This window comes from Diabrotica undecimpunctata, chromosome 6 (assembly GCF_040954645.1).
Source record: "Diabrotica undecimpunctata isolate CICGRU chromosome 6, icDiaUnde3, whole genome shotgun sequence".
NCBI lineage: Eukaryota > Metazoa > Arthropoda > Insecta > Coleoptera > Chrysomelidae > Diabrotica > Diabrotica undecimpunctata.
The window spans coordinates 110,789,415-110,803,433 of NC_092808.1; the positions used below are offsets into that span (position 1 = coordinate 110,789,415).

Here is a 14,019-nt window from a genome sequence, read left to right on the forward strand (position 1 = left end):
GATATTTTTTGTAAATAAATTTACAAAATTTAATTTTAAAATAAATTTAATAAATTGAGGCAGCATTGATAAATTATTGTATTTGATAAATTAAGCTTAAAATCAAAAACAATTACTGCAAGTACTGATGATGAAAATCTTTAAAAGGAAAATGACTACCACACTTGCAATATGAACTTCTATAATCTTCTTTTAATTTTAGAAATATATGGAATAGTGTAAATACTAGTAGCTTCTGGTCTTCAAGCTACTACGCTTCTACTACTACACTACTCGACGCACTACACTACTTACTACACTACTAGATGCACCTAGAGGCAAACGGTAAATCCGAACAAACCCCTTTTTACCAGCGTTTATGTAACTGATTGATTTTTTATTTATTTCAAAAATACAAAACCTAAAAATGCTTATAACAATTTTTTTAAAAACGAGAGTCTTTTCATTATTGCACTGTCTTGTAATTTGTCGAAATATTATATGCACAACACAACAATTAACAAAGAATCACTTAAAATTCTTTAATTCATTTTCTCCTTTTTCCGCATTGTCTACGTCACTATCATCATTTAATTTAATAATAAATTTATTTTCACCATTAATGTGGAAGTGGCCAATTTTCTTATAGTACTCTTCAATTTTCTTCTTCTTTGTTAATATTATTTAATTCTTTTTTAATTGCTTTCTTACCAAATTTAGAAAATGTATTTGCAATATAGTGTTTCCATGCTTTTCGGTAATACTCTCTAGCGTGTATAATTTGTTAAGTGGCTTTGTGTGTAGAACTGTAATAAGTTGTTTTTTGTAAAACAATCTTCGAAATACAAATCATTTTCCATTTCCAGTTTTCATTTTTACATTTCATTTGCAGTTCAGCTTTCTTTGAAGATCTATTTAGTATATTAACGAGCTGTCGGGAATGATAGGAAGCGTTGTCAAGCACTATTATACTATTTGGCTCCAAGTTTGGTATCAGTGAGTTTTCAAACCAATCTTCAAAAATATCAGCTTCCATACTCTTTTGGTAGTCAGCGTTACAATATTTTTTTATTATTTCTATTTTAGATATTTCATTGCTTCTGTAGCAATCCTATATTGTAGTTTTCAATAGTTTATAAACGAAGCTTCTATAGGTCTTTAAAATTTGTAGTCACATCGCTTCTTACGATGATATTGTTCATTTTTAACAATTTTGTATAAAGTATAAAGTATATTTCTGCTAAATCAAAAGTTGCTTGTAACAATAGTTTTTCATCAAAGTTAATTTATTACTTATATAGATTTTTGTACACATTGAAACACACTTGCGGTGTTTCAGCATTTAAATGCATTCTAATCTGCTTTAGGGGTACTTTTTTTAAGAATTACATTACACCGACCTGGTACTTTCTACAAAATCCATGTTGTTATCATACCAATATTTTCAACTATACTGTCCCACGAACGCCTCATCACTATTAAAAATAATTAAATTTTAGCAAACAGTACCATACACGCTTTAAACGAATTGCTTGCCAACTAAAACGCTTCGCACAGGCATCCGGTCGGTTGTATAAAAAATAAGATAAAATGGGATCAAATTTCGACGCAAAATTGTTACCGTGACTATACCAGAGGACGTTTAACAATTTTTTAGAGCTCGTTTTTTTTAAGATGAATAATATGTATTTATATTAAAAACAAACTAATCAAAAGTGTTTAATGGTAAATTTTGCCACAATTGTTTTAAGACCGTTTGAGATATCTAATGGTGCGTTTTATTGAACAAGAACTTGTTGTAAATATAAATAAAGATATTGTAGTTGAGGAATTTAAAAAACTCGTACCATTCCAACGACGAATGGTATTTTTGTGTTATTATAATAAATATTTATTTTATTTAATCACGCAATAATTTAATATTAAACAAACGTTAGTCGTTTCAAAAATGTACTGTTCTAACAAATATCTTATATACTAAAACGCTAAGCCCTTTTCTTGTCCACCACTTTACTCAAAAACCATATTAGATAATTAAAATATTTTTTGGGAATATTATTAGTATTACGTATGAGATTGTCAAGATATACTTTTGGTACAAAAATTCACTTCCGGTTTTGATATGACCGGAAGTTAAAATTTACTTTAAGTTTTAGACCCCACAATGTATATATGGATCGAAAGGTCTCGTCGAGACGAATCCAAATATGTACTTCCGGTTGCGATACGACACCGGAAGTGACCCGAAACGCGCATAAAACGTCAAGATAGAGCAAATCTGACACCGGATTCGTGATCAGCATGCAAAATTAACTACCGAATGATATCCATGTCGACATTTGATAAACTAAAAATTGCATTCCGGTTTTGAGGTCGACTTCCGGTTTCGTTTTTATTAGTCAAATCAATAGAGGATTCAACGTAGAGTTCAAAAATGTAAGTTCACGAAATTATCATTTATAGTTTTTGAGTTATTGATAAAAATATTTTTACTTCCGGTCATTGTATATATTTTATATTTTTCTTGCAAAATAAAAATTTCATTTAAAAAACTCGATGTCGAGTTGGTCCGCTAGTAATATATTGAATTTAAAAAATTATTTCAAAAATTGTAAACCGTTTTTCATATTGTCACATTGTTGCAAATTAAAAAAACTACCTATATTAGGGGGATTAGGACGCGATTTTCAGCATTGGTGGAACAAAGACAAAAAACTAGCCACACCTATGTGCCTATGTGCAGTTGTATTTTCAGATAATTTCTGAGGTGGATGACCAAACAGCTTGCTGAATAGCTGAAATTAACAATGTCAATTTCTATGTCTATTACTTTTAAGATATTTGTAGGTACCTACGTGTTTTCATGAAAAAAGAATGTTTTATTTCATTCTTATGTGTTCCAGTTTCTTATATTTATTGTTAATGTATTTGAGAGTCAATTATTTAGGAGAAACGTAAATTATGTACATCTACGAAAAGTGGAAAAATTAAAGAAATAAAGCATTACAAAAATTTAATGGGTGATACCACCGTCATTATTAATTTGTCGAACAAGACAAATTTTAATAATTTCTTATTTAGTTATATACCTAAACGAAAGCTGCAAAACTCTTGAAAAAGTCAAAGTAAAATATAATACTTCGTAGAGGCTGTTCTAAAGGGGCAGATCTAAAAAATATAGGTTCCGAACACATTCCAAAAAAACAGCTGTAGGTATAACTGTCACAAATATGACGAGAAATCGACTAAAATTGAAGTATATTTGTGCTTTAACTAATTTTCTATATCACCCATAGATAGAACATTATATACATACTATGTATTAATTGTACTCTTTAGCTATACAAATACAAAAGATGGAAATCCTCTTGTAGACTATCAGATCAAACTTACCGACATTCAAAAACGGTGAATTCAGCAAAGGGAGGAATAACAAAATATTAAGAAAAGAAAACTATAATAGTGTTACTTTAAAAATTGTAAAGAAACCAAAAACAATAATATATCAATTCATGTCTTATTCGCAGTATGAACATAAATAACCCTATCTGATTTTATAAAGTTAAGTCTGGCAACCCCGGTAGATAGATTTTTTTTTCATTAACTTCAATTGTCAATACTGCGCTGACATTTAACCTATTGGATTAATTCTAATGTCAATGTCAAGTCAACGATGATAAAGTTTTGTCATAGAAAAAATTTTAAGCGGAATAATGATCACCAACAGTTTCAACGTTAATAATAAGATAATATGAGGATAACAACAATAACTCTTGGGGTTTTTATGTCGATGGTTTTGCTTGCAATCTTTTTTGCTCATGTGGTTAATTTATTAAGCACTTCTGGAGCACCTCAAGAATCAAATAAATCCAGTTTTATAAATGTAACAGATTCACCTGATCATATATTATGGTTTTTGCAAGTAAGTATATTATATTTTCTATATATATTCTGTGTATGGTAACTGACATGACCATCTACATTTTAAATAGCAAATTAATATGGTAAAAGTTTAAGTATTTTAGAAGCAAATAAGAATTATAAGTATTTGTTTACATATTGAACAAACAGTAAGAGTCTTATTTAAGATTCTGTTATCGCTGACAGTCTTTAAAATGTAATTGAAAGAAGCTTTAAAAACAGGAGAAATAAAATGCAACAATGCAGGTGTACTTTAGTCTAATAATCAGATAAGTGGCACCAAACAGGACTTAAAATATATAAAACAGAAAAAGTCACTGAGTACTAAATATATTATCTGGGGATGTATGTAATATGCTATTAAAAAAATGTACTAGGGAATAGAGAAATATCTTAAAGTAACTAAAATAATTTAAAGCTCATATGTTTAGCCCAAATTTACCAAATTTTGTTAGATATACTAGCTATAGCTAGGTCCAGAAGAGCTCATGTATTCCACCACATCTTAAGATTCAGAAGTTATGGTATAATCCTATACTGCATCCTTGAATAACTTACACAACCATAAAACAATATAGTAGGCTCTATACTACAACTCTAACTACAGGATCACTATGTTCATAAGATAGTTAATTCAACTCACATTTTTATATACATTTAAAATTAGGAGAATACATTGGTAATAGGTTGCCAGTCAAAAAGTGGCCCCAAATATTTTTACTTCAAATAATAATAATTAATTTTTGTTCAAAAAATAATTAAGTACTATTAATTAGATTAAAAATATTTGCAGTCACTTTTTAACTGGCACACTCACCTTGCAGGTCTGTGGAATGTCCCTATTAGCCATTGGTACCCACCATGTCAGGGTTAGGAACTATTGTCAAAATTATTTTATTGCCTATAGGTAGATAATTCCTTACTTAACTGAATTACATAAAGGGAATAGGTACAACATATATATTTGTGTTCATATTTTACACATTTTTTTTAACATATCTTACATTTAACTAATTACTTACATAGGTAACATAGTTAAACAACTTTTATTGAGTTTCTTTTTGTACAACTTATAGTTCTTGTTTAAAAACCTTTTCTCACATCTTTTGAATAATTATGAATCTTTAGCCCATGTTATGCAGGTATTGAAAAAATTAAATGCTGTATCTGATTTTACCTTTAAAGTTGTAGTAGTTGGTGACTCTGCTTGCCTGTTGGTTGACATAATTTGCCCTGGTTCTTCAGTTCCTTCAAACCAAGAATTTGATAAAACATAATTTCATTTTGGTTAATAAATTCTTCAAGAATATATAGTCACTTATTTGTCTTTATTCTTTGGAGACTGTGTTGCTGTCTACACTGATTTTACTGATCTGAATGTTGATAGTTCTTCTCTTCATCTTCTTCTTTTTATGTAGACATGACTCTGTTTTTCAATGTGTCTCTGGTAAGTTGTCTTTACATAATTATTGTGGCCTTCCTGCTGATCGTCTTCCTATTGGGTAACTGTCTCTTGACAACTTTACTAGTCTCTTTGTTGTCATTCAGCTTATATGATCGTTTCATCCTAATCTTCCATTTCTTACCCAGCCCTTGATGTTCTCCACCTTGCATCTATGTTGTATATCTGTACTTCTAGCTCTGTCCCACAGTGTTTTGCCATCAATTTTTTTTTAAGTTTTTTGATCTCTGCTGTTTCTAACATTCTTTTTGTCCTCTCTGTGCCAGGTTGTGTTTCTGCCACATATTTATTATTGGTCTGATGACTGTTTTGTAAATTCTGCTGTTCATTTCTTTCCCTATATTTTTATTTCTCCATATTGTTTCAGTCGGGCAGCCTGTGGTTCTGTATGCTCTATTCACTTGATCTTCCACTTCTGTTTCGATCCTTCCGTAGCTACATAATGTGATGTCTTGATATTTAAACTCCATCACTTGTTCTATTATCTGACCTTCCAGCTCCAATTTACATCTTAGTAAATTTGGTGTTATAACCATGCATTTTGTCTTTTTTGGGGAAATTAACATGTTTAATTTTATGGCGGTTATATTAAATTGGTGCAGCATATGTTGTAAATCATCTTCACTTTGAGAGAGTAATATTGCATTATCTGCATAGCAGATTATTTTAAGTTGTTTTTCTGAGGCAATGTTGGTAGTTGATAAGTAAGTAATATTTAAATTCCTTTTTCTGCTTTTTCTATGTCTACTCATAGATAACTGAACATTAGAAATACATTCTATAGACGAAATTCAATAGGATTGTAAGGGTATGGCTTAAAAATGATATACTCTGGAGGTGCCAGAGACGGGAGATAAGTATAGTTACATAGTGGCATGTACATTTTTAAAATAAGGGAAATCATTGTGAGGACTTATTCGTAAGGAACCCTTTACATTAATTAGACTTCTTTAACATTTCCAGAACCGTGCTGCAAAAAATTATGGTTCAGGCTGTGTGGGGTAACTATGGTACCCCACTAAAATACTTTAATTCATTTAAATTGGAAAGTTAAACAATAAAGCACTAGTCACTGAAATAATTTGTTTTTGTTATTAACAAAACATACATTTTTTTATATTTTTACCTTTAATTAGAATTTGCTCTTATTCATTATTTTTAATCAAGGCATATAAACTTTTTACTTTCTTCTTGACGTTTATTGCAAATGGGTTTTCTGCCATGTACTACATGATATTTTAGTCTTTCTATCCTGTGATCTCGCACAAAAGCTGCATCTTTAGATGTTTATAATGTTGAATCTCTCTAGCGGGGTTTCTGACATTGTCGCATTGCTGTTAGAAAGAAATAAATCTATCGCAGTTTTGTGAAAACTATTGCATTTCTGTTTCCGGTTTAGAACATGTGGCAGTGCTAGTTCTTGTGCCAAGTTTTGTAAAAAAATCCTTCGCCTACTTTGTTTATTACTTTTCCAATCAGTAAACTTTTTAGTGAATATAATAAAGGGATTGAGTGCAGCCATGTCAATAATTTCCATAAAAATCCTAAATGGGTATCTCCTACTTGAACGAACACATATATATTCTCTGGTCATTTAATCTCCAGTGTCAACTGACCCTTCGGTTTTATTATAGTGTAAAACAATTTCAAGCTTACGTTTTGTTTTTTTATCAGAGGATATTTCGTCGCTGTGAAACTATGTTGATAGGCTGCTTTCTTTTTTGTTAGCCCTTAGAGTTAACGTAATTGTAAGTTAATGTCTTAGCAGTTCTTCAACTAGGGGAATCGAAGTAAAAAAATTGTCTGTGGTAAATCCACGCGCCGATCCAAAATAGGATCTAACCATATCTAAAACTACTCTAAAACCCTGATTCATTTATCGTTGATTTTCTATCATTCCAGTGTATATCTGATTGTTCAAAATATAAGCAGTATCAGAGTCCGAACAAACTCAAATTTTTATTCCATGTTGACCAGGTTTATTTTTTATATAAACTCTAAATCAACATTTTCCTCTGAATGTAGCTAACCTCTCATCGACGGTGATATTTTCACCACACTGCAATGAACTCGTATAATTCAGTAATTGTAACATTTTTCCAACCCATTTGATCAGCAGGATGATTTTCATTAAATTTTTCACGTATTGTTCACATATTTTGTGTAGGGTACCAAAGGTACCCCAGTACCAAAGGTACCCCAACTAATGAACTTCAATGTTACTAAAAAATGTAAATTAGGTCTCATAATTTTTATAAAAAAATGATTTGGTAATATATTACCTCGGGGGAGAAAAAAAAATAAAAATATTTTGAAAAGTTATAAAAACAAAACTGCATCTGTGGTACCTAAAATACCCCGAATGGTCATGGAAAGGTTAAACATACTAATATTGAAATAATAATCTAATGTACATATTTATATATGGTAGACTATTATAAAATTTAACACACGCATAGAAAGGACTTATCTCTGTTATAGACAATCTGTGAAGTGGCAAATTCAAATTAAGGCTTCTTGTATTATATTCATGATTGGGAAGCAGGTGATAAAACAAAGAAGAATTTTTAAAAAGGAACATAATATATTCAAATATGTATATAGATGGCTGAGAAAGTGAGTATATTGAGTGATTTGAATCGACCTCTACAGAATTCTCCCGCCTTTAGTCCTAAGATCACCCGGATTGCCTTTGTTTGGACTATAAAGACAGTTGAGCTGTCTACTGCAGCAACCCAGAAGATTACTCCATATCGAATAACAGAATAAAAGTTTGCATAATATACTGATACTAAAATCCCCTGGTCTAGATAGCTCTTTAACACTCTTAATGAGTAGCAGGCTCTATTTAGTTTTTTTGTTGTATTTTGTATTTATTCCCCCCAATTCAGATTTTGGTCAATATGAAGACCAAGAAATTTAACTGATATAGCAGGTTCCATGTTTTGTGATAGAAAATTAATTGTATCTGGAAACTGTTCTTGTGACTGGCTGGTTCTAAAGTAGACGAAAACTGTCTTATCAGTATTAAGCAACAACCGATTTCCACTGAACCACTGTTCAGCCTTGCTTAGAATTTGCTCTGCCACTGTGAGGAGTGTTTCTAAAGTTTCTTCCCAGAAAAGCACATTTGAGTCATCAGCTAAATTTACAAGGTTTGAGGACCTACTAACCACCGCATTTGGAAGGTCGTTTATGTAGACCAAAAAGAGAAAAGGCCCCAAGACACTCGCCTGTGGTATGCCTAATTTTAAATTAATCGGTTCAGAGTAAACCTTACATCCCCTTTTCTCCAGGCATGTCTTTTGCTATTTACATACCTATTTAATTGCACCTACATACCTATTAAATTATTTGCACACCTATTTAAAATAAATATGTTTATGCTGATTCACTTCCAGATGTTAATTCACCATTACTACTGTCTTCTCCTGGAGTAATAATAATGGGCTTGCTAAGAACATCAACATGTGTGTCTATGTCCGATATATTGTCTTCTTCTTTCTGTGCATGTTTAATGCATGACCGCCAGTTGGAAGCGGTTATATTTTGTATGGTTTGTTCTAATGATAATTTGACATATTTTAATTTGAATATTATGTTCTTTTGCATTACCTCATTTTTTATATGTGCCCATATCAGCTCGATCGGATTCAATTCACAATGATATGATGGAGTTCTTAATACTGTGATTCCATGCTCACGTGCCATTTTGTCTACTGAAAATCTGATGTATGAAGTCTTTTGTTTGCGCACTACATTAAGTAATTGAACTTTTATCATGGATTATTTTTTTTTAAGCACATCCGAATTCATATCCTCATGATAATCGTCCGTTTTGATTGAGGTAAAAAGTTTTAAATCACCTTAAAAAAGAAACCTGAATCACTTCCTATGTGCGTAATAATGAGGGGTCTTCCTTTACTCGAAGGTGCATTTAAGCCGGTTGAAAGTCCCTCATTAAAAGCCTGTCGTGAACTTTTAATACTTAAGACTTTGGATGTTATATGACCCTCATTCAAGCACTTTCGTCCATATAATTTTTTTTAAGAAGTCTAAATCACGAATTTTTTGTAAATATTCTCTCCGCCATATCATGAGTTCGTCTCTCTCGATTAATAAACTTTTCTGACTTCTCTTTACATACCGAAAATCCATTTCACGTAATGTTCTTTGTAATAATCGCATGGATATTTTATTTAAAGTATCATCTGCAGCTGTATTAATTTCTCTTTGAATAATCCATGAACTTTTCTTCGGATTATACTTTTCGTAATATCATCCAATGCAATTTTTGCACGTCCTTTATGAATAGGTTTTCGGAGTGGTTTGTTACCTTGAATCATTCGGAAAATCATACGAGCCAATACTTATGGTAAATCTCCACGCAATGGCGCGACGTCCTCTATAAACATATCCTGATTTCTTCTACGTAATCACTCATATCATATACCGATTTTATCATTTGTTTTTCTCTCACAGATAATCACCTCCTTTAATCCTGTTTATCAACAGATGTACTGCACGTTGGTTTTGATGCCATGTTACCCGACTGTGCGCTCATGAAATACTTCTGACCTCTGACCACCACCTTGGCATTCAGGTATGGCATTCAGGTGGCAACGGCACTGGTAAGCTTCACGCGGTAGTAAGTAATAAATTTTGCAACAAGGCGAGTCTACTTTACCCAGTTCGGACTTACATCAGATGTAGCCGGCAAAAATGATAGTTGGGAAGTGAATTTGTGTGCTAATAAATAAATAAATATATAGCCGCTTACCATAAAGTGTTTACGAACTACAAAATATATGCCCTGACAATCCTATTGAATTTCAACTATACATTTATGTTCTGCATGTTCCAAAGCGTAATAGCCATATTGTAATTAATTAATTATCTTGTGAATACCATCCTGAGTTACAAGGAGCACCGAATGAAGAAAATTGGTATAATTATAGTAAAATAATTATTTTTGAATTTTTTTAAAATTAAATTATTTAAAGAATGATACAGAATTTGTTAAAAAAAAGGAAAAGTTTAAACTTAAGCTAAATTAAAATTCAGCTGGTAATCTGTGTTACCTTGCATTAAAAATTCGTTAGGTATTATCTGGTTACTTAATGTTGCATATTGGAATAACCAACCAAGTCCTTGTTTAATAATTACAATTTAAATAAGCCAATTAACACATTGAGTCTATTTTTGTACATGTAATATTAAACAAGCAAATGGTAATGAAAACTCTCGGGGGATACTATTATGTATCTCTCGAGCTCTCTGGAGTGTAAACTAATAATGTATTAAATAATATTCATTTTTGAAACAAAAAGTTACCTATCTAAAATTTAAACAATTTTTTTAAAAATTCCATAGGCTCTTCTGACCGACGGATTTTAATTTTTCAAAATAAGTTTCAAATGCTCTCTATATGTAAAAAAAATTTCGAGTATCTAAAAGTTTTAGTTCTGCATAATTTAGTTCTGCATAATTTTGAAAATTATTAATTTAAAAAAAGTAGATTGCAAAATTATTTTGAAAAAACTATTAAATTGATTTTAATGAAATTTTGTGTGATTAATAAACATTTGAAAAAGTTTTCTTTCTCCGAATATGAATGTCCTAAGTTTTATTTTAGGCTAAAAAATAAACTCACAAAAAGAACTGTGTTTTTGTGTTTTTTAGTATTTTTTCAATAAGTCTTAAGATTTAAAACTAGAATTATCTTATGTAAATAAAATTACAAAACTTTTATGTCTGATACAAAATTAGTTTAAACCCAATAGTTCTTGAGATTATGCGAAAAAAAGGAAAAATATCAAATTTTTTAAATTTTTGTTTGATTAAAAGTTAAGCCCACATTTTACAACTCGTGCATAGTGAAATTATCATTTGTAGTCATATTTTTGAGCAGTTTATGCAAAAAGCCGCATTTATACGCTTCACACCCAAAAGTAGTTATTTTAAACAGATATCACCCGGACTAATAGATTTTGTAGAGCTGTAATAAGAGTGAGATTTAGGTTTGTATCTTTTAAGCGTTCCAGAGATTTACTGTTAGTATTGTATCGTGTTCTTTGTGTAAATCAATATGTTACATATTTTATATTTTTCTATTAGTTGCCATTTTCTTCTCAATGATTTATTTGAGACAAAATATATGGTCGTTACATGGTCAATACAATATGGCGTAATAAAAACATTGACATTAAGGCTAAATCGAAAATATACAAAGCTGCTATAAAACCTATAAAACCCAGCGCAGAGACTTGACCATAAACAACAAAAACCAAAAGATTGCTTAAACCGACAGCAGTGAAGGTACTTCTTGGCATAACTGGAAATACTCTTATAGACAATCATGGTCGGGTGCTAAACAGGAAAAATAGTGGAATGAGCAGCAAGAAAGAAGCATGGTGACCGACCCCTAAAAGGTGTATCGACAATCTGAAAATTGATGCTGGTTGATGAATTTTAAACAGGTGATTCGCATAGATATCTCATCTTCAAACTAAATGTAAGATATAACCTTGAGATAATCCAGACATATGCTCTAACGACTACTCACTCGGATGAAAAAATTGAAGAATTTTATGACGACCTAGAAACAGCGTTACATGGCACACCAGTATATTACACAATAATTATGGGCGACTTTTTTGCGAAAATGGGGTTTAAACAAGATGATGCAGAAGTAACAATGGGTAAGTATGGATATGGCGAAAGAAATGAACGAGGGTAAAGATTGCTGTATTTCTTACACCAGGAAAATTTATCCATGATAAAATCTTTTTCCAATAAAAAGCCTTAGCGTAAATGGACATGGATCAGCCCAGATGGCAGTGTCAAAACTGAAATAAATTATATCATAACAGACAGAAAAGAAATAATCAGACATTGAAGTACTCAACAAATTAAATTGAAAAATTAAAATGAATTCCTCCAGAAAACTTCGACCGGTTTGAAGATACACTAACCAGACGTATACAAGACTTGCAAGACGAAATAGAAAATGTAGATCAAGCAAATGATGCCATAACGAAGGCACTTAAAGAAACGGAAAGGGAGTGCTGCCCGACTGTTCTGACCTATAAAAAAAACTAAGCCAAAAAACCAAAGAGCTAATACATAAAAGAAGACAGCTGACGGAAATACGGCTCAACTACACAAAAATGAAATTAAATAAAGATATCCACCGGTCAATCCGAAAAGACGTAAGAGAAAACAATACAAGAGAAACAACTAAAATAATTCAAGAAAACAAAAGTTTAAAAGTTTTGAGGCAAAATACGAACAACATAGGTAACAAAAATATGTACAAAATAAGAAACAAAGATGGAAACATTACTACGGATAGATCCAAAATCCTTGAGGTTGTCGAATCCTCTAATCGCGAAATGTATGAGAGCACCGACGAAAGGCAAGGAGTAGTGATCGAGGCGATCAAACTAGGTAGAAATAAAATTCTCCAGGCTTTGGCTAAGCTTTTCACCGAATACATCTACCATGGAAAAAAAAGGAAAGAGAGTCACTTTCTTTGTTTAAGAAATCAAATTTAGTTGGGTTATGTTATTGTTTTTCCCAACTGTCACATGAAAGCTTATTTATATTGAAGTTTTTTTAACAATTGTGTCACATTTTAGACTATTATCGTTATTATCTAATTAAAACTTTCTCGTCTAAGACACATTCTGAAAAGTAATTTATAGCTACTGTTGTATGACCTTATAAAAAACATGAAATATTTTCCTAATTCATTATATTAAAATTTTCAAACTTTGTACTAATTCCATTAGATAAATTAGAACCCCTACACCACTGTATGATTATTGTGTGAAGTGTCGTAAAATTTAAATTTGGCGCTTTTGCTTTTCCAGATATGTCCGCCATATTAAGAGACCACTTTTATGAATTTTGGTCTCCTTTTCATAACGATTAGATTCCCTCTTTTGTCTTTTTGCTCGATGGCTCCCACACATATACACTCGCGATCATAAAATCCGGGTCATCTTGAAAATTTCAAGTTTCTTAAATATTTTTGCCTCTGGTGCAGTAATAACCTTTTTTTTTGGATAATGTATTTTTTATTTGTCATCAATGTTTGTTTTGAAAGAAAAAAAATGGTTTTTTATTGTTTTTATTGAAAAAACAAAACAAATAAAATTGTTGATAAAACAGACATACGAAAAAAATGGAAAATACAGAACGTGGTAAAAAATCAGTGAAATTTCAATGACCAATATCGTGTATTGCCTCCCCTTGCTCTAATAACCTCTTGCAGACGACGGGGCATACTCTCAATTTTTCTCCGGATTACATGTTGTGGTATGTTATTCCACTCTCTCACTAACAGATCCTTAAGCTCCTGTGCGTTGTTAGGAGGAGGTGTATGGGTTTGAATACGTTTTCTCAAATCGTCCCAGAGATGTTCGATGGGATTCAGGTCCGGAGACCTAGCTGGCCAGGGTACCCTCGTAATTCCAACTTCGTCCAAGTATTACATACTGATCCTGGCAACGTGCGGTCGCACGTTGTCCTGCATAAAAACGGCGTTTTCTCCAAGCCCTGCCATGTTGGGCATAACATGTTCTTCCGGAATCTCCGTAATGTACCTTCGTGCAGTTAGGGACCCATTTTCGATGAATGGTAATTCTGTGTGG

At 31.6% G+C, this 14,019-nt stretch overlaps 1 protein-coding gene across 4 annotated transcripts in view; it reads left to right on the forward strand.

The window, feature by feature from the left end:
- The first annotated feature begins 3,635 nt into the window (after positions 1–3,635).
- The window catches only part of LOC140443719 (transmembrane protein 62-like), an 85,385-nt gene continuing 75,001 nt past the window's right edge, over positions 3,636–14,019 (forward strand). For all 4 annotated transcript variants that reach the window (XM_072535107.1, XM_072535108.1, XM_072535105.1 and 1 more), the window contains exon 1: positions 3,636–3,901. In XM_072535107.1, coding sequence (XP_072391208.1) covers positions 3,731–3,901 — 171 coding nt within the window. In that variant the 5' untranslated portion in view covers positions 3,636–3,730. The remainder of the gene's footprint in view (positions 3,902–14,019) is intronic.